We start from the raw sequence: 22,471 nt of genomic DNA on the forward strand, positions 1-22,471 counted from the left end.
GTACGCATTAAGGGCACAGAATATGTAATTCAGCAGTTCCTTAAGCACCTCTATGTCCCAAACACAATGGATATTTAATATATTTTTAATATAGCTACTCTACAATATTTTCAAAGGGTTTCCTAATAATTGGGTCACATTGCATCAGTAAGTGATTTCATTTAAAGTGAGGAGTGAGGGTACAAAAAAAGCAGAGAAGAGCAGTGACTGATGTCTGAACACAGTTTCATTGTTAGGCTGACCCTTGAATAGCCTCAGTTCTTGTATTCCATGAAAACAAATGTTCATTATTGGGTCTTTTAAATAGTGCTATTCTTCTGTGTAGAAAAGTTAATAATGGTTAAAAAAAAAAAACCCAAAAATCAAAAGGAAGATATTTTAAATAGTCTTTGAGCTTTTTTTCTCCTGTTTATAATAGCTTTGTTTTTTTTTTAAATTAGAAATTTATGTGAACTTTCGTATAAATTTATCTTTGTGAATGTTAAATAACTTATTACAATATCTTAGAGGAGTTTAACTGAGACTCATGGAATTGCTAAAACTTTTATTTTCCAAACAAAACAACAACAACAAGAAACAAAATGATATTTATTAGCATATAGGCATTTAGTAGCATATTTACATTACTGGCTTTGGGTCTTCTCTGTTTTCCAGCAGAAATACTCCTGAATTCACCTGTAAAGAATAGTGAGCCTTATCTGTTTTTTTTTTCTCTCTCTTTTTTAAGCTTTCCTGCCCACTGCAATATTTACAGTTCCAACTTGTATCACATAGGAAAAGTTAAATGATGGACTGTATACCTTTTGCAGGATTGTTTGAGAATGGTGAACACGTAGAAGAGACAAGCTACTAAGGTGATAGAGAATCTGTGTACCTTAGGATATTTCTCTAAAGGATGAAAGTTATGTGGACATAACTTATTCTTTCCATCAGAAAAGTGGAGATACTTCTTCTCAGTTGAGCCAAGAGCAGAAGAGTGTCTTTGATGAAGATCTGCAAAAGAAGATAGAAGAGAATGAGCGGTTGCACATACAAGTGAGAAGATCTTTTTGTTTTTCCATATGAATTTAAAAATGGGTCAAATGATCTAGACTATGAAAAAAAAAAAAAAAGCAAGATAGAGTGTTCTGTGTATGTACAGGTGTTTTGATGTTTCCTATGGTTGTTAGGAAATGTCACTGCCATTCATTTCTTACATTTCACTAATATCTTGATATGGATGTGTATTTTTAAGTATACATTTGTTTAGAGGATTGCAGAATAACTTTATAACTTGACAATATAGAAATATACTGAGCACTATTTATTCTACATGGGAAATGATTGGATGGATCATTTAGATGGGGGGTTATGAGTAAGTAGTATTTGCCTTTTAATTTATTAATGTTCACCTGTTAGTCTAAATGGCTGTTAGGATATAGACTGTGCTGGCTTTGTATACCCAGCCCCAGAACAAGATCACACTCATGGCAGGCCCTCAAGTCGCTATGGAATGTTGAATAATCAATATTTGCCTCCAGACATTCAGCATATTATAAGAGTCATAAGGTATCCATAGTGTATCCAACTGTGCTTCTGGATTTTCTTTTTGTGTGTGAAATGATGATCACAACCTAACAGTGAAAAATAAATAATGCATTAATTCTCAGTCTTTGACATTGTTAAAAAAAATGAACCTTTGACTTTAGTACATTTTGTGATAAGTATTCCTAATTAGTATTGGATTTTTATTAAGGAAAAGAGCATTACCAGTTTTAGGAATAACCATCTATTTGAATTTTGATTATTTAATTATGGAAATTAGCTCAGTGGAAACATTTTACCCTGGGCAGTTGAATTATCTATGTGCCAGAAAGTAAAATAGAAATTCATGGGACTGAGAGGAAGGAGGCGTAGCCTTTGGAGTAGGTCTCCTATGTTCCAGTCTCATTCCTACCACATTTTAGCTGTGAGACATTTGACAAGTTATAGAATTCTTTTAAACTCATTTCCCCATCTATAAAGGAGGGCTAACGACAACACTACCTCTGACTACTATGAGGATTCAGTGTGAGATCATGCTTGTGCGGGTTTTGCATAGTGAGCATATGGAGCCATATGGAAGTTGTTCAATGAATAGTCACTGCTGTTGTTTTTCTCTTCATCCTATATAATAAAACCCTAATATGCAAATCAACCAAACTGCGGAACAACTGATCTCTATGACATGCACTGACCACCAGGAGGCAACTGGTGGTGGTGGCAGGGTGATCAGGGGGCGGGACCAGCTGGCAAGCAGAGGCTGCCGCCCCCTGATCGCCTGCTAGTCACCTCCTGCAGAGGGAGGCCACTGGCAGCGGCAGCGGTAGCGGTGGGGTTGGGCTGGCCAGTGCACAGCGCCAGCCACCAGCCAAGGCGGGTACCAGAGGGGGCCTCCTGATCGTTCTGCTCACCGGTTGCCCCACAGATTGGCCCTGATTGCCAGCTAGGCCTAAGGACCCTATCCTGTATATTGGAAACATTCCCTTAGATTTAAAAATTAAAACCTGGTAAGACTACTCTAACACTGAAAAAACAGGATGATGCAGTCATGACATGAATGGACTCTGGCTTGCACATTTTGTGGTCAGCCCTGATTCTGACACTTATAATTGTGAGACAAAGTCAATTACTTAACTTCTCTCTGCTTCAGTTTTTCCACCCATAAAATGGGGAAAATGGTTCTACTGCCTCAAAAGGATGTTATGCTATGTACTACTTTTTATAACCAGGGCAAAAAAATGTACTGCCCATACAACAGCAAGATGCCTTTCACCTGTATGGGAAGTATGGTCACTGGTGCATGCAGCATCCCGGATTGCAGGAGGGTGCAGGTCGGGCTGAGGGCCCCTTCCACCCCCATGCATGAATTTCATGCACCAGCCCTCTAGTTTGTATATATTAGGATATTATGAGATGAGAAAATGATCTTTTCTTTTCAGTTTTTTGAAGCCGATGAGCAGCACAAGCATGTGGAAGCAGAGCTCAGGAGTCGGCTGGCCACACTGGAGAGGGAGACGGCTCAGCACCAAGCTGTGGTTGATGGCCTGACACGGAAGTACATGGAAACCATTGAGAAACTGCAGAACGACAAGGCCAAACTAGAAGTAAGCCTGAACTTAAAGTGAGAACCCTTTAAGAAGTAGTTCAGGCTTTTGTAGATTGGTTGTGTACTTTATAGAACATAAAGTCAGTCCTCAAGGTGAGAGTTGCCTTTAGTGTCTCCTAGATGTGCTCTCTTCTGAAGTCTTACCCTTCTGCTTTTCTTTTTCTTCTAAAATTCAGGTAAAATCTCAGGCTCTAGAAAAGGAGGCCAAGGAATGTCGACTACGAACAGAAGATTGGTATGTGGAAACGTGAAGTAATAATCAGAAGACCTGAGTTTTGGTTTAGCAGTTCCTGTGTCTTAATTTTCTCACATTTGAAATGAGGCGGGAGTAGGTAATCTCCAGGGTCCTTTTCAGTTGTTATCTCTGGGGCCTTATGCATTCTTGGTAGAGTGGCTTAGTCCTCAGCCTGCAGATGTTTTGGGCCATAGCAGATAGCGTTCTGGGCTCCGGTACTAAGGACTGGATACTGTCCATTTCAGACTACACTGAAGGGAGTCCAAGGTAGGAAAACTGAGTAATAACCACTGTGCTGAACTTTAATGGTCCATTTTGAATAAAATAAAGGATATGTGATCTAAGTTGGCGATATCTAAATCTTGAAATATTATATATCAACGGGTTGTAAGAGCATTCTCCAACATTTATTTGATAAATGACATAATATTTTAGGTTTCAGTAGAATCGGTCAAGCGAGTTTTTTTTAGTTTAGTTGCTTTGGTAGCATTACATGCTTGGTTTAGGTGTATACTTCATAACTGAATCAAAATCAGAAAAGTGATCAGATTTTGAGCCAAAATAAAAAAAAATGATATAATACATAAGAAAGAACTTTACCATAATACTTGAGCAAACATTTATGAGTTATAAAGAGAAAATTTGTGATGTTGCAATGACTCTAAGATTACTCTATGCTTGGGGAAAAAAACTCAAAATTGTATAAAATACTGAAACTATGACAAATTCTTCTAAACTTCAACATCATTGAACAAAAGTCCCAGGGGCTTTAGAATTAAGGCTTAGTATTTTTCTTATCTTCCATCTTTTAATAATATTCTCTACTACCTAGAGTATCTCAGATGTCAGGCATAATTCTCTGGAAGTCTGATTCCGGCTGTTGAGGTAATAAGCAAATGAGAATCCATGTCTGATTGGTGATAATGTGGTTCTGTATTTTCTTCTTTCAGTCAATTACAGTTAAAGAATCTTCATGAAGATTTGTCAGGTAGATTAGAGGAATCCTTATCAATCATCAATGAAAAAGTACCTTTTAATGATACAAGTAGGTATTATGTACAGTTTATTTTTATTTGCAACTTTGAACCCCTCTGTGGTAGCTAACTAATTAAAATAATTTATCTTTTGGCAATAAATTTCATTGGCCCGACAGAGGTTGCTTTCTTTGTGTTCTTTTCATCAGCTTTAGCCCTCGTATTTCATAGGGAGATTTATTTATTTTTAAGTTTTTTGTTAATTTTTTTCTATTCTCTTCTTTTCCTCTGTTTTTTTTTTTTTTTTTTTAAGATTTTAAATTGTCTTATAACTGCTTCAAAGTCAGCCTTTTTGGAAAAAGTCAGCCTTTTTGGAAATTCACTTTTTTTTAATTGTGTATATTTAGCATATACCAAGGTAAAAATCAACTGAGCCCTAAGTAATCTTGATAGTGTTTTAAAAGGATTTTAACATTTTAAAAAGATTTCTTAGAAAAAGAAAAACAGGATTTAAAAAAATTTTTATCCTAAAGGTAAAAAAATATTAGAGGTATTACTTTATCTTAGAAACAACTGATTGTGTGTATATTTCATATTTTCCTATATTGAGATTGTGGCTTTGATCATTTTTAATACTTATGTAAAGCTGATTTTGCTGCAATAATTTATTATTTTGCAATTAAGCTGTTTTTCTGTAAATGTAAAATGAAAGATTTAATATATATTTATTTTTGTTTTGTAGAATATAGTCAGTATAATGCTCTGAACGTTCCACTCCACAATAGGCGACATCAGGTAAAGATGAAGTACATGTTTTCTTTTCAGTAATGTGCGTGTCATACTTTTCAGAAGCAGGAATTAGTTATTTGGGCCCCTGATTAGTGTACTAAATTATTGTGTTTAACTTTTGCTTTACTTTCTTAAACGTTTTTGAAAAATTGTGTAACTTGCTGTTTATTGAATTTATAACAGATTTTTTTTGCTGTCTCTCTTGTATAACATTAGAACTGAATTATGGGATGCTCTAATTTTATAAGCCATACTTTTCTTCTAGGTTGGTAGACCTTGCAATTAATTGGTCCAGGTAAAGTGGAGGAGATGTGTTTGCCGAAACTGGTGGCTTTCTCATTTACTTAGATGGTACTATTAAAATTCAAGTAGGAGCAAATAAATTAAATTAAGGAATAATTATGCCAGCATTCAAATGTTTTTTCCAAAAGCAGGCTTAATATAGGTGTACTGGTTAATAAGGCAGATTTTTTTTCAATAGATGGAGTTATACATATGGTAATATATATACGATTTGATGTCAAATTTGCTGAAGGTGTTAACATCATTGATATTTTTACATTTTAAAAATGTCGAATTTCATGCCAAAAAAAGAGCATTTTCGGGAAGTTATAATTCATTACTTTATTTTGAAGAAAAGTGCTGCTGAATACTTTGGGAAGCTTATGTGAACATGCTCGATCTCAAGATACTTGTGAACGCTGGTTTAAACGCTTTAAAAGTGAAGTGAAAGACAAAAACTGTGCAGATCAACCGAAAAAGTTTGAAGACCAAAATTACAAGCATTATTGGATGAAGATGCATATTAAACTAAAAAAAAAAAAAAACTTGCAGAAAGATTAAATGTTGCTCAGGAAACAATTTCTGATTTTTATAAGCAATGGGAAAGATTTTAAAGGAAGAAAAATGGGTTCAACTGAATGAAAGACAAATGGAAAACCAAAAAGTCATCAGTAAAATGTTGCTTCAATAGCACAGAAGGAAGTCTTTTTTGCATTGTATTGTGACTGGTGATGAAAAGTGGATTTATTTTGAGAATCCCAAATGCGCAAAATCATGAGTTGATCCAAGTCAACCATCAACATCGACTGCAAGGCCAAATCTCTTGAGAAAGAAGACAATGCTCTTCATTTGGTGAGATCAGGAAGGTGTGGTGTATTAGGAGCTTCTAAAACCAACGTTAATACTGATCCCTTCTGACAACAAATAATCAATTTGAACCATGCTTTGATCGTGAAATGACCAGAATGTGCCAGAAGACACATCAAAGTAATTTTGCTTCATGATAACTCAGCATCACACACTTCAAAACCTGTTAAAGACACATTAAAAGATCTTGCCTGGGAAGTATTAACCCACCACTGTATTCACCAGACCTTGTTCCTTCAGATCATCACTTGTTCTCAATTGAAGGCGCACACACTTCCTGAGTAGCACTTCCGAACATATGAAGAAGTGGAAAGTTGGGTCTCTGGATGGTTTGCCTCAAAACAAGAAAAGTTCTATTGGGACAGTATCCACAAATTACCTGAAAGATGGGGAAATGTGTAGCTAGTGATGGACATTACTTTGAATACAGCACTTTTGATGTTTTTTTAAAAATTAACATGTTTTCTTCGATTACACAATTCGCATTATTAATTGGTACACCTAGTAAAGTAGTTTGAGAATTATAATTTGAGAGTTGATTTAACTATAGATTTTTCATTTTAAAGCTGAAGATGCGAGACATTGCTGGGCAGGCCCTGGCTTTTGTTCAAGACCTTGTGACAGCTCTTCTGAACTTCCACACCTACACAGAACAGAGGATTCAGATTTTTCCTGTGGATTCTGCCATTGACACTATATCTCCATTGAATCAGAAGGTAAACTTAACTCAAGATATCTTTTGTCTGCCCTGAACAAGCAGGGAAACTTAATATTTATTTTTATACCACTCTGTGCATCAGCAAAGTACTATGGAAGGCAGAGTCTGTTGGTCATAGTCTTTCCCCTTCAAGATAAAGTGTGACAAACATGGAGATTCTTAAGAAGTTAAATACTAGAGGAATTGTTAAAAGACCTTAGTGTGTGAGTGAGAGGTTATGGCCAGTAAGCGATATGTGGTCATTAAGGAGGGAAGATTGCCGTCCGTGGCATTGTCTGGGAATGAATCTTTGGCAATTTGAACGCGCTTTGAAAACTGAGCATGATTTGTATAGAAGGAGAAAAGTGGTATAGGCATTTTTGCCCCCAGAAGAGGGAGACATGAACAAAATCATGGAGTAGGAAAGTATAGGGAGTGTGCATGTCTTCACATACCATCACTTCTGCCATATTACACTGTCACTGAGGCCAATCCTGAGACATTTTGCAATAGTGCCACACAAAGCCATGAACAGCAGGAGGCAGAGATCCTCAGGCCATCTTAAGGGCTGTCCCCACAGGAAAGAAGATGAGGGATCTTGCTATAAACATTTGCTAAGTGCCCGCCTGAAATGAGTCATGCCATTTTCCCCACTTACCTGATGCCTCAACCACGCAGTATTCCCATGGTTTGTATTGTACTTATGTCCACGGATCCCCCACGTGCCATTTACATTAGTATAGCAAAGGCTTGGCCACTATAATCAGACTTTTGGGGTCCCAGTGTAAGTCTTTCCCCTTGGGCAATTTATTTAGCCTCTCTGTGCTTCAGTCCTCATCTTTAGCATGGGGGATAAGAGTGCCTACCTTACAGGTATGTCTGTGTATATGAAGATTAAATGAAACAATACATGCAAAGCACTAAGAACGGCACTTAATAACGGTTGGGTCCCATCAACATTATTATTATGCCTTACATATAAGAAGCTTTAGTAGGTACTTGGCTTTCATCAGTTTTGGTGTGACCCACAAGTCTTTTGAAGTTTATAAAAATTAAAACTTGGGTCTTTGAAAGGGTCTTTAGTATCACTGTGGGAAAAAGCTGTCAGAAGACCTGGAAAACAGCACTGCAACATTTTAGTGTAATTATATGTATTTTAATAGTTCCTGTAATATCAAAAATGTTTTCTACTCAATCCTGGTTCTTTATCCATTATTGGAATTTTGTCTGATACACTTCATTACTTTGAAAAATATATATATATTCTCAATATTTTCTCTTTTATGCTTTGACCTATGATATGTGATTTTCTAGTAAGTCTGAAATATTGAAAGAGATTAAAAAACCATTTGCTAAAAGATGACTAGAATGTTTACATTTGTTTATAGGATCTTAAAGTATTTGTTTACACCTGTAAGCTTAGAGTTCATTTTTTTTTTTTTTTTTTTTTTTTTTTTTTTTTTTATAGCGCTAAAGATCAAAGCCCAAAGATAACTAAGTGAATTTCCCTGGGCCATATGTTTGAGTAGTTTGGGGTAGGGTCAACTGAATTCCATTTCTGCAGAATGAGACTTTTTATACTGAGAAGTCAAAATTTGAGCCATTATATAATACTTTGGTAAATGAAGTATTTCATAAGTGAAAATTTATTTTTTGCTTCTAAATCATTTAAATGCCTATAGGATCTTCTCTTAATCTATTCTTCCTGCCGAATTAATCCTTTGTATATATTCAAGTATCAGTGACAGTTATAAAAGTTTTTATATCATTTTTTTGATGATAATTATATTCTTGGAATTGTAATCCTGAATATTGTATACAGTAAAAGTAAAAGAAGCTATATACTCAATAGACTTGTTAAAAAATGAAGTATAGCTGAAACTCGGCCTGAGGACTGAAAGGTCCCAGGTTCGATTCCAGTCAAGGGCATGTACATTGGTTGTGGGCACATCCCTGGTAGGGGGTGTGCAGGAGACAGCTGGTTGATGTTTCTAGCTCTCTATCCCTATCCTTTCTGTAAAAAATCAATACAATATATTTAAAAAAAGAAAAAGAAAAAAATGAAGTATATAACACAGAAATCTGTCACACAGTTTTGATTTTCAAATATATATATATATATTTGAAAAAATATATATATAAAAACTAATATATGTGTATACACACACACACACACACACACACACACACATATATATATATATATTAATATATAGTAGTTTTTTTTTTAAAGCAAGGATCCCTATGGAGAGAAGCAGGAGTTAAGGGAAGAGGGCTGCCTGATTGTTCATTATGTCATTCCTCTTCTTGGTCCTCATTTTATATTGGTATGGGGACTTGAGGATAGTACCTGGGACTGTTGGAGGGAACATCTCTGTATAAAAGCAAAATTTACCCCAAAAAAGTTTTTAGGCTTGTAAGTTAGTAAGTCTATTTACAAATATGTTGGTATTCATTAGTTTCCAGTGATGTAACTCAGTTCCTTCCTTTCTACTTAGTTCTCACAATACCTTCATGAAAATGCGTCCTATGTCCGCCCTCTTGAGGAAGGAATGCTTCATTTATTTGAAAGTATTACTGAAGATACTGTGACTGTCCTGGTAATTTTCTTTGTTTTACTTCTGGAAGTGGGAGCTCCTCTTTCTCAAATAACTATTAACCTCAAAATTGTTTTTCTCTTCTAGGAGACAACTGTGAAATTGAAAACTTTCTCAGAGCATTTAACCTCTTACATATGTTTTCTTAGGAAGATTCTTCCTTATCAGTTAAAAAGGTATTTATTCCTCGAGGCTGGGGAGCTTGGGGAATTGTGAGGTGTCACCTGACCTGCACTGGAGTTAATAAATAGAAGCATGTGCCTCTTGTGTCTGTTTGACCTGTCTGTACCACAACCAGTTGGACTTCTGTGAAACAGGAAAAAAGAGGCTTGTACAGTGTAAACTTACATTTAAGAAAATGAAATTGCAGTTCATCAGCTAGGATTTTTGTTGTTGTTCTGTACTGTGGTTACTACTATCACTACATAATACTATATGAATTTTTATTTTCAGTGATCGTGAATGACACATTTATTGCAAAAACTATTTCATTTTTGGGTTCTTACTATTTTTTTGCAGTAAATATCTGGGGGGGGTTTTACAATAGTTAATTATATTTGGATTTGTAGTCGTTAGGTTTCTTTGAAATTGTATATTCTTCTTTTTATTAGTAGTTTATTTAAGTTATAAACTAAAAACTTAATCTACTCTAGCCCTTAAAGGATATGTCATTTAGTAACCTTAACTATCCCACCTTAAATATTTGGGGAAGGCAAGAGAAAATAATTTATGTAACTGGAAAGTTGATAATACTGATTAAAAGTTTTGATACTTATGACCTAAAACTACCAAGACTTCTGTTTCTAAATATTTTTATCTCAGATTTAACCTTTAAAAAAAAAATCAAAGAGTAATGGGACAGCCCTGGCTGGTTTGGCTCAGTGGATAGAGCGTCGCCTGTGGACTAAAGGGTCCTGGGTTTGATTTTGGTCAAGGCACATGCCCGAGTTGTGGACTTGATCTCCAGTTGGGGGCATGCAGGAGGCAGCTGACCAATGATTCTCTCTCAACATTGATGTTCTATCTCTCTCTCCCCCTTTCCCTTCCTCTCTGAAATCAATGAAAAAATATTAAAAAAAGAGTAATAGGACATATAAGAAGAACATACATGTAGAATAAGGTTTAAAAATATGTAAATGAGTTACTTATAGATTTTGAAGATGTACAAGTGATAATAGGTCTTATAAAACAAAAGTAGTAAGTAGGTTTTAACTTTTCAAAAATATAAAATTTTGTTGTTAAAAAAATTAAAAATTAATAACAGCCATCTTATTTCCTAATTATAACCTATTAAGGCGTGTCAGTAACTAAATTCTATGATTTGTGCATATGACAGAATTTTAGGAATCAGGGAGTTAAAGTATTATTAAGTATAGTTTCTTTTCATATCCTTACATGTTATGGTTCAATGTAATTATTTTGTTTTTGAAAATTGACTCTAGATATTTAAATAACATTATGATTTGGCTTATTTTTAAGAAAAATCTGTTTTGGAACTATTGCAAAGTGACACTTACTACTTGAAACAGTTATGCATTTTTATTTTCTATTATTTTTTTCACCATTACATTTTTAGAAAGAATGGATAAGTTATTTCTTGATCTAAGATTTCTGTTCTTGGAATGTTCTGTTTCATATGCTCTTAGTCCTCCCTCATCAGGTATTTGTGTTTCTAGGCAATTTTTGGTCATTGGTTTAAATATCACTTTGACAAGATAACATATTCTTTAGTGGTAAATGGGCTTAATATTCAGTGAAGTTGTCTGCCATAAATAAAGTGGAAGGTCAAGGAAAGTGTTATGATGATCATTCCTGTGCTAATAATTTCTCTAGTTGTGTAAAAAGCATTTTACTTAATCACCTGCAACATTTTTTATAAAGTGCTGTGTCCACAAGGAACTTTATTCTTTTTTAAAAAAATAACAAACATTTTACTGATTTCAGAGAGAGAGAAAAGGAAAGAGAGAGATAGAAACATTGATGAAAGAAAAACATCCATTGGCTGCCTTCTGCATGCCCCATACTGCGGATCGAGCCCTCAACCTAGGTATGTGCCTTGATGGGGAATTGAACCAGTGACCTCCTAGTGCATCTGGTGCATGTGTAAACGCTCAACCACCGAGCCACATTGGCTGGAATCCACAAGGATTTTTAAAAATTTATAATTGAGTTTTCTACAGTAACCATATAAATTTGAAAATGACACAATGTAGTTTATGAATGTTAACCATTTACTTTTATTTTATTTATTATTATTTTTTTAATATATTTTATTGATTTTGTACAGAGAGGAAGGGAGAGAGAGTTAGAAACATCGATGAGAGAGAGTCATCGATCAGCTGCCTCTTGCACACCCCCTACTGGGGATATGCCCGCAACCAAGGTACATGCCCTTGACCGGAATCGAACCCGGGACCCTTCAGTCCCCAAGCCGACGCTCTATCCATTGAGCCAAACCGGTCCCGGCTAACCATTTACTTTTAGATTTGAGTTTATGGATTGTTTATTCCAATCTGCATGGCTTTTGCAATTTAGTATACTAAAAAAGTTCTACTAGTTCATATTTGATTAATTCTCTGTAGGAATTCACTCCATGAAATATTGTTCTGAAAATATTTTTAAGGGAAGCATTTTCATGCTGCTCTCAGGATGAAGAGATAATGGATACACGCCTTTATTTTTTCCTATTTAGTCCTCTGTTATTCCATTGACATTTGCAGCAGGCAGGTTTACATATCATGGTATAAAACATGAAACCTCAGCCCTGGCCGGTGGCTCAGAGCATTGTCCTGTATACCAAGAGGTTTGGGTTCGATTCCCAGTCAGGATACATACTTATGTTATGGGTTTGATTCCTGGTTGGAGTGCATGTGAGAGGCAAACAATCGATGTTTCTCTCTCACACATTTTTCTCTCTCTAAAAATCAATGAAAACATATCCTTGAGTGAGGATTAAAAAAAAAAAAAAAGAAACCTTTTAAATGAGATAAAAAATGTTTAAATATATTTTATTGATTTTTTTTACAGAGAGGAAAGGAGAGGGATAGAGAGCTAGAAACATTGATGAGAGAGAAACATCGACTAGCTGCCTCTTGCACACCCCCTACTGGGGATGTGTCCACAACCAATGTACATGCCCTTGACCAGAATCGAACCTGGGACCTTTTAGTCTGCAGACTGATGCTCTATCCACTGAGCCAAACCGGTTTCGGCGAGATAATTAAAAAAAAAAAAAAATTTGTCTCTGGGTAGAGTTGTTTGAGAATGTAGATGGTTTCTTATAGCTAATTGAAAATGTTCAGGATGCTCACTTTAAAATATCTGCCCACTTCTAGTTTAGAAGAAGAATGTGAATCTTCTCTTTGTACATCTGCGTTAAGAGCCAGGAATCTAGAACTGTCTCAGGACATGAAAAAGATGACAGCTGTGTTTGAGAAGCTGCAGACTTATGTCAGCCTTCTCGCCTTGCCAAGTGAGTATGTTTGTCACTCATGGTTCAACTTGAAGAACTTAGAGAACAAGAAGCCAGAGGAGGGAGATACGAGCCAGATGTGAGCTGGGGTGAGAGAGCCAAGCATAGGATCTGGAATTAGAAAAACTCAAATTCAAGTCCTCCAGCCCCTTACACCTTTATGAAGTTGGGGAAAATCACCTTACTTTCCTGTACCTGTTTTCCCATTTCTAAAATGGTGATAAAAAATGTGATTATTAGGTTAAATTAAAGATGTAATTGAAGATATGCATTCATATTAATTCCCTTCCTTTCCTTCTTTTAAAAATGGAGACAGACAAAACAAAAGAATTTGTAATAGCTTTCCAAAAAGTAGCGTAAGGGGTTTAGTAGTAAAAATGCCAATTGTTTCCCTTTGTTCTAATTTCAAAAATGTATTCTTAGGTAATTGAATGGATCTCAGTTTAAATGCTGTTTTTTAAAAAATGCTGTCATTTTCCTGGTACTGTGATTTGTTGTTGTTTTTTGGTGACAGCTTTAATGTGATATAATTAACGTACCATACAACTTATTTCTTTAAAGTGTACAGTTCATTGGCTTATAGTATATTCACAGAAACATACACCATCACTACAATCTATATTTTCATTGCCCTAAGAAGAAACCCTGTACACTTTAGCTTCACCTCTTTATTTCCCCTTCTGCCCCTCCTCAGTGCTAAGCAATAACTAATCTACTTTCTGTCTTTAGAATTACCTATTCCAAACATTTTATATAAATAGAACTATATGTGATCATCTTGACTCCTTTCTTTCGAATTACATAACGTAATTTCTTCAAGATTAATCCACATTGAGTATTTATTGGTCTTTCATTTTTTTTTATTGGAGAATAACATTTTGTTATATGACTATACTACATTTTATTGATTTATCCATAAGTCCATGGAATTTGCTTTGTTTTTACCTTTTTGGCTCTTATTGGTAATGATGCTACATAGATCAGCAGTTCTCAATCTGTGGGTCACGACCCCTTTGCGGTCCAACAACCTTTTTACAGGGTCGCCTAAGATATGTAAATATGTATATCACATATTTACATCATGATTCATAACAGTAGCAAAATTACAGTTTTGAAGTAGCAATGAAAATAATTTTATGGTTGGGGTCACCACAACATGAAGATCTGTATTAAAGGGTCACAGCATTAGGAAGGTGAGAACCACTGCTATAGACAATTATGAACAAGTTTTTGAGTGGACATATCTTTTCACTTCTCTTGGATATATTATACCTGGGAGTGAAATTGGGTCATATGCTAACTCTGTGTTTAATTGCCGGACTCTTTTCTAAGGTGGCTACACCATTTATCTTCCCACCAACAATGTATAATTTCTACAGATCCTCTGATTTCTCCATATCCTTACAATTTTTTTTATTATTTGACTTTATTTTAGTCATCGAGTATTATTTGACTTTTTAAAGTGGTATCTCATTGCAGTTTTGATTTGCATTTCTGTGGTTTCAAATGATGTCAAGCATCTTTCCATGCCCTTATTGACCACTTGCACATATTCTTTGGAGACCTGTCTATTCAGATCTTTTCTCTAAAAATCAATAACAACATATTTTTAAAAAAATGTGTAGGGAAAGAATAAAATGAGAAAAGTGTTATAGAGTAATAAAGTGAAAATCCACAAAGACCTTCTTTTCCAGAAGAATCATGAAAGATATAATCCTGCTTAGTAATTTAATTTTGATTATTAACCATTGAAAATATTTGTGGACATGGGGAATGCAAATTAGTTAGATATGTCTTTATGTTTATTGCCGTTATATCTGAATTTGTCTGCAATGATGTTAAGAGCCATTATTCTCAACATATCACAAACAGTCTTCGTTCTCTGTCTTCCCAAAATTATGGGGAGATAGCGGGCTGTCAATTTTTCAGGCTAAGTCTTCTGGGAAAATGCTTAGGTCTGTGACTTTGGTTTCCTAGGTACGGAGCCAGATGGACTCCTGCGGGCAAACTTCAGTACCGTCTTAACAAACGTTGGTGCTGCTCTGGATGGATTTCATGATGTCATGAAAGGTGAGATTGTGGGAAGATCTGGGTTTCCCCTTTGTGCCTCCCTTTGTGCCTCCACTTATTTCTGACCTTGAAAATGAACGTGATATATAGAGAGAATATTGGGAAACATGAAGGATGGTTGGCAAGATTCTGGGGTCCTGTTGCTAGGTTTACACTTCAAATCTCTTTACCTCGCTTGGAGGACTGTTGTGTATCTCCCATGAAACCTCACAGTGAGTGTTAACTGGCATTAACAGAAGCAGCTTTGTGTTTAAGAGATTCTTGTTCAAATCTCTTCCCTTCCTGCTCTGCCCTGAGTTGGAAGGCAGGCAGGCAGGCAGGCAGGCAGACAGGCAGACTGGTCTCTGTAAAAAGAGAGAGAGATTTATAAAAGCTGTGTATCCTACATGGATTTAAAATAGGAGTGAATTGATACTTTTACAAGGGACATTTGAAGTGAGAATTGTTGATGTTTAGTCTAAAGTGAGTAGACTAATAGGAAACATAAAAGAAAAATCTCTGATTTCTTTGTTCTTTTTGGAATTAAAGTTTAATGTCAAAGAACACTTTAAATATTTAAAATATTTGGACTGAATAAAGAATAAACAATTGGATTGGGAGAATTATTATCAAACTAACAGCACTGATCCAAATAGAAGTGTTTTTAGTATTGTACATCTTTCATAAGTGTCTCAATCACCTACCAATCAACTAAGATTGCCTACCAACCAAGTTGTATTATAGTATTGTACACTTCCTATAAAATATTAAATAAAACTTTCTGTGATGTATAGAAAGAAAATGTCTATGTTAGGGGTTAGCAAGTTCAGTATACAAAAAAAATGTTCAGCATTTCAGTAGAATTTTTATTCACTCTTCTGAATATATAGAGAATAATCATTTATTTTTAAGAATATATTAAACATAATGGTAATGTACTAGTTAGTTGATTCCTTTGCTGTGACATCTATATTACAGTAATGTAATGTGTTAACAATAGGAAAAACTGGCTGTAACTTTTCTATAAATTTAAATTATATTAAATTAAAAGTTTATATGTGTATATATGTATATAAAATATATAAATAAAATAATACCCTAGTTTTAAAATTTTAGTAAAAATAATATTCATAAAATTTGTGGTATTTATATTAAACTATCATGATTATATCAGGTTAAACCTCAAATATCATTTCTTTCTTGTTTCCTCTTAATTATCTACTGTCTGAAATCAACTAAATTTCTGATTCTCAGTAAATTGAAGTCTCTGATTACACACCTGCTATAAAATTTAATTTTCATATTGTGTTATTTATTTTTAGCTTTGTTGATAATGATAATGCTGTATAACGAAAGTATTCTAAAAAAAATTCAAAGAAGGCTTATAGTAAACACTTTATTATTTAAAAATATAATTACCCTTCTTTTTGAATCATTGTTGTCTTAATAATTCTCCCATTTTCCCTTACTTCCAAGACAAAATTATTCTATTTCTCAGAGACCCAGAAAACTCCAAGCTTTAGATATTTGGCTAGTTTCACCTACTGTAGTTTGTCTTAACATATTTATATCTAAGCCTCTCTCCTGTGCTTTTCTAACCACAGACCTTCCTGTAATATTCTTGGACTGGAGGAGGCAGCACGTGAAGCCAGGCACTGGAGTATCAATCCTTTGTCTGTGCAGACATTTTTCATTGCTTAAGTGTGTACTAGCAAACTAGTGAAGGTCCAGTAAGGATTGTGGGACATTATTGTGCCTCTGTTGGTTGTTCTCTTCAAGGCTCATGGTTTGCTATGTAAATATAAGATAAATTCTCATTTTTGCTTATTGGACTATCAAATCAGGGTTTTTAATCAGGTTAAATGCTGGTCAGGGTCATTTACCCAACACTAGAATAAGGGCTAACATCCAGATAAGGGACGTAGACATACAAGCTGGTGGCTGTAACAGAGATGTCAGGATGGTATTAAGGGACCTTCACTTCTCTCTGTTCTTTCCATGAGGATTTGCGATCTAATTGATATTCAGCACAATCTTAAAATTTAGGACCATTTTTGAGTAAATTTGTAAGAATAGATATGAGAAGGTAAGAGATTAGTTATCTACCAGTATATGTCACTTGTACAAGGTAGTAATGGGTTTTCATTCAACTGCTTTTTAGATATTTCCAAACATTATAGTCAAAAAGCAACAATAGAGCATGAACTTCCAACAGCAACACAGAAGCTCATAACAACGAATGACTGCATCCTGTCATCAGTAGTGGCATTAACAAATGGAGCAGGAAAGGTAATTTTTCTGTGTGTGTGTGTGTGTGTGTGTGTGTGTGTGTGTGTATATATGTCTAAAGTTTACATATGTCTCTTTTTTTCCAATTGACACCCCCCTACCCCCCACAGCCATTCCCACCCCGGGCAAGCCCCCACCACCCCAGTGTCTGTCCATTGGTTATGCTAATATGCATGTATACATGTCCTTTGCTTGCTCTCTAACCTCTCCCCTCACCCCTTACCATTTGTCTCTGGATCTATTCTTGTTCATCAAATTACGTTGATCATTATATCCCACATACGAATGAGATCATGTGATATTTATCTTTCTCCGACTGGCTTATTTCACTTAGCATAATGTCTCTGTTTATATTGACATTAAATTCTATATTTAAATATGCTTGTTTTCCCCTTCCTTCAGTGATATAGGAAAATTGATCTGTGAAAGAATTTTGGACTCTCAGGCTTTTTGTAAAATAAAGTTATCTCCCTTTCCCTCCTCCCTACCCACTATTTAAACCAATGTGGTAATTATTGTTAAGCATTTGTCATGACTAAGGAGATCACTCACACTTTATGTTTTAATGAGTTATTTGGTCATTTAAAGATTGTAGATGGTCTCAATATAGAAAGACCCTTGGGTATATTTAAAAATTGGAGTACGTAAAAAGAGAAAAAAAATTGGTATTTTTTCCCCCTCTAATTTAAAAAAAATATATATTATATTGATTTTTTTTTTACAGAGAGAAAGAGAGAGGGATAGAGAGTTAAAAACATCGATGAGAGAGAATCATCAATCAGCTGCCTCTTGCACACCCCTTACTGAGGATGTGCCCACAACCAAGGTACATGCCTTTGACCGGAATCGAACCTGGGACCTTTCAGTTCGCAGGCTGAAGCTCTATCCACGGAGCCAAACTGGTTTCGGCCCCCTCTAATTTTTTGTTTGTATTTTGATAATACTTGTGGTAAAGCTACTTCTGTGGTTTTCTACCTTAACAAGTACTTTTAAAGTGCCTTTAACATATGTCTTTTCATTGAACTCTTAATACTGGATAATGATCATTTGGATCATTAAGTACTTAAGTATTATTATAAAACTAGAGGCCCAGTGCACAAAATTCATGCACGATAGGGTTCCTGGGCCTGGCTGGCGATCAGGGCGAATATGTGGGGCGACTGGAGGGGCGATGGGGAGGCCCCCACTGGCACCTGCCTTGGCTGTCCTGGGGCAGCTCTCCATCAAGTGTCTGCCCCCTGGTGGTCAGTGCATGTCTGCCCTCTGGTGGTGGTTCTATTGTTTGGTTGATTTGCATATTAGGCTTATATAGGATGGCTGACGTGCAGATTCTTAAAAACTCATCCTATCTTGGATACCTAGTTTTAGCAGAAGTCGCATTCTAAGAATGCATGCCTTTAAAGGTTAAGATTTCTATGAGAATTCCCCATATGTACTAGCATGAAGCTGAAAGGATTGTGTTTAGGACGATCTTAGCCCATTTGTTTCAACAGACAACATAATTTCTCAAGGAAATGCTAATTTCTATATTTATATACCATTATTTTTCTGACAGGTTGACCATAATAGAAACAAATTTTTCCAGTGATTTAAGTTAATCAGAAATGACCATAGGTTATGTCAGATCTTCAGTATTATTTTTCCCAAACTCAGACTTGTCTTTGTGCAGTTTTGCTATAGTTTGAGCCATAATTAAAAGGTATTTTCTTTAGGTTCTATCAATTCATAGATCTGTGCCCATAGGATTCCTTAGACAGAAAGCCATATCCACTGCCTCAGCTTTAATACTTTTATCTACAGGCATGCTGGAAGCTTTCTGAGGATAATTCTAACTTTGATTCAATTAAGGCAAATTCCAGAAAAAGAGAATATTGCCATTTTACAGGGTCTCTGCATTTGCCACTTTTTTTTTTTATTGAGAACTCGGGAATATTAAATACCTGTATACTCATAGCTTATTTTAGATTTGACTTGCTTAAAACTTTAAAATTTTGTCTCAAAAAAGGTATTTGATTTTCAGTCTGAATTTTTTTAAAAAAAATATATATTTTATTGATTTTTTTGCAGAGAGGAAGAGAGAGAGATAGAAAGCTAGAAACATCAATGAGAGAGAAACATCCATCAGCTGCCTTCTGCACACCCCCCCACCGGGGATGTGCCTGCAACCAATGTACATGCCCTGGAATCGAACTTGGGACCTTTCAGTCCACAGACCAATGCTCTATCCACTGAGCCAAACCGGTTTTGGCTCAGTCTGAATTTTTTTATAAATGTTTTTTAACTATAATAAGTACCTGAACTAACGTTAGTCTGTGGTAGCTTAATTTGTAGCTAATGTGACTGATTAAAATAAATTTTGTTTGTTATTTAAAAACCCAATTAAAAAGTATAACATGCTTTTGAAAGAACACTTGGAAAATATAGACATAAGAATAGGAAAGAATAAATAAACCTCATTGTATACTACCATGACCTAAATGCAAACACTGGGTATATCATTATCTATGTCATGCATAAGAAACATAGCTCAAAAGTTTTAGTTACTCATTTTCTGAATAATGTCTAATAGAGAATTTTATTTGACAAGGTAAATTATTAATGAAAATTATAATCTTTCAAATCATTAGTAATTGCCTACTTTTTGAGCAATTTTTGCCAGTGTAGAATACTCTGTTTCATAACTCACTTTTCCTTATCAAAATGGAATAAATTTTCTAGCTAAGAACTTCTTTAGATATTTTTATTTATACTAGAATTTAATATAGCACATAGATTCAAAATTATGGCCCAACAAAGTTACAGATTTTTGTGACTTCTTATATAGATTTAATAAAGTTTAAATCAGTAAATAACAAGGATCTACTTAATTTTCAGTCTTTTCTATTATATTTGTGATATATAGATTGAGATTTACAGAATTAAATTTAAGTAGAGTGCATATTTAAGATGCCTATGTCATGGGTTATGTTGTAATATGAAATGTTTGAAGTTAAAATTCAAAGGGGAATGTATAAATTCAAATATGTCTATTTTTGAGAGCAGTGGCAGAATTAATGAGATCCAGAGCTCATGAACATCATCTAGCAATAGTCTGAATAAATCAGAATCAGTTTTGGTTTTTAGGAAGAATAAAAGTTATCTAGATTAAGACCTGTCAGAAGAATAGTCTCAATATTTATATTGATATTGTCATTTTATAATAATATAAATCATTGCCTAGGCATTCTCAAATAAAAAATGTGGGCTTTTGAGCAGGTGCTGAAATTTCATTTTCATTCTCAGTGTCTTTTACTTTGCTTCGAAAGCATATATATATATATATATATATATATATATATATATGCCCTGTGCATGAATATGTGCACCAGTAGCTTGCTGCCACCCACCAGTAGCTCTCTGCCCGCTGCCTCGCCCTTGTGTAGCTCTCCCCCACTCCCTCTCATAGCTTGCTGCCCTGCCCCCTCCGTCGCTGGCTTGTAGCTCGCTGTCCCACCCTCCCTTTGATACATGATCCACTCATTAGGCTTCATGGCATAACAACCATTTGCATATTACATCTTTATTATATAGGATGGATATATATATATTAGACTAGAGGCCTAGCGCATGAATTGTGCATGGGTAGGGTCCAGCTGGCTCTGGGTTGGGCCTGTTGTGAGGAGGAGAGAGCAGGAGGTGGGCCAACTGGCCTTGCCCTGCCCCACTTTGATAGGCCAATCAGGGCTAGGCGGTTGAGGGGAGGGGCTGTGGGTGATTGGCCAGTGGGCCCCACCTCCAGTTGGAGTGAGGGGGCCGATTAGGGGTGGGGGTTGTTGTGGGGAGGGGCTGTGGGCAGTGGGCCAGCCGGCCCCACCCCCTGATCCCTCTGGTTCACTGGCTGCAGTGGGTGTCATAGCAACTGGTCCTTCTGGTCGTTACCGTGTTCTGGTCGCTGGCTTTTTATATAGATAGATAATAAGATAGATAGATATAGATATAGATATATGTTTTTTGAAAACAAAATCTATTTTCTTGTTGCACTTCTTTTAGATTGCATCTTTCTTCAGCAATAATGTGGACTACTTCATTGCTTCACTGAGCTATGGGCCTAAGGTAGCAAGTGGATTCATTAATCCTCTTTCCGCCGAATGCATGCTACAGTACAAGAAAAAAGCTGCTGCCTACATGAAGGTTTTGAGAAAGGTTAGTGAACTTCTGCTAACATTTAAATCAGAGGAAAAAATCAGGATTAATTCCAGAGAATGGCAAGAGTTTTTCTGCAACTCATACTACAGTGTTTAAATTTTACACAATTTTGAGGCACAGATGTTTGGTGAGTGTTGTGGGTATTTGAGGAGGAGGACATAATAAACACCCAAACCTAATATGTGATATATGCAGAGGCCATGTTGGAGTCATGCCTCCATTACCTGGTAGACTGTTTAGGGTGTCAAACTTCAGGAAATCTTAAACTTGTAGAAACAGAAAAATAATTTGGGATACATTTATAATTTTTATCTGAATCTAATAAAAATATACAATCATTGCAAAAAGAAATCAGAAGATAGAGCTGTAAATGAAGACAATTATGGTCACCCCAAATCCTATCACCCAAAGCTAACTACTCTTAACTTTGCTAGAGTATATCTGTATCCAAAAAAATTTTAATGTGTGTATATATACACGCTCACATGTACATACAGACAAACACACTTTTAACAATGTATATGGCTACCTATCTTTCTATATTTGTCTAATTGTTTTAGTTATACCTTTAAGATTAATTCCTAAAAAAGGAATTGTTGGCTCAAAGTCTATGAATATTTCATGTTTTGACACATTTTCATAGTTTGACACTTTAGGGAGATTATCGATTTATAGTTGATCAATAATAGGAGTGTAAATTTAACTAACTAATTCAATAACTTGTCAACCTCAGAGAAGATGTTCCTTATTGTTATTTTAATTTGCATTTCTTTGCTTATTATTGAAGTGGAACATTCTTTCATAAATATTAATGAAATTTTATAAATATTTATGAATATTTAGGCTATCAGTTCCCTGTCCAAATTATTTATCTGTTTTTAAATAAATGTTCCTAATTAGGGTAGAAA

At 35.2% G+C, this 22,471-nt stretch overlaps 1 protein-coding gene across 3 annotated transcripts in view; it reads left to right on the plus strand.

Annotated features, from left to right (window-relative positions):
- Window positions 1-22,471, plus strand: part of PPP1R21 (protein phosphatase 1 regulatory subunit 21) — a 54,087-nt gene that overhangs the window by 13,088 nt on the left and 18,528 nt on the right. For all 3 annotated transcript variants that reach the window (XM_036435256.2, XM_036435258.2, XM_036435257.2), the window contains exons 4-15: window positions 934-1,035; window positions 2,961-3,125; window positions 3,304-3,362; window positions 4,313-4,407; window positions 5,079-5,131; window positions 6,841-6,990; window positions 9,470-9,571; window positions 9,656-9,744; window positions 12,904-13,040; window positions 15,018-15,110; window positions 17,251-17,378; window positions 21,408-21,560. In XM_036435256.2, coding sequence (XP_036291149.1) covers window positions 934-1,035; window positions 2,961-3,125; window positions 3,304-3,362; window positions 4,313-4,407; window positions 5,079-5,131; window positions 6,841-6,990; window positions 9,470-9,571; window positions 9,656-9,744; window positions 12,904-13,040; window positions 15,018-15,110; window positions 17,251-17,378; window positions 21,408-21,560 — 1,326 coding nt within the window. The remainder of the gene's footprint in view (window positions 1-933; window positions 1,036-2,960; window positions 3,126-3,303; window positions 3,363-4,312; window positions 4,408-5,078; window positions 5,132-6,840; window positions 6,991-9,469; window positions 9,572-9,655; window positions 9,745-12,903; window positions 13,041-15,017; window positions 15,111-17,250; window positions 17,379-21,407; window positions 21,561-22,471) is intronic.

The sequence above is a fragment of the Pipistrellus kuhlii genome, unplaced genomic scaffold (assembly GCF_014108245.1).
Source record: "Pipistrellus kuhlii isolate mPipKuh1 unplaced genomic scaffold, mPipKuh1.p scaffold_m20_p_13, whole genome shotgun sequence".
Lineage (NCBI taxonomy): Eukaryota > Metazoa > Chordata > Mammalia > Chiroptera > Vespertilionidae > Pipistrellus > Pipistrellus kuhlii.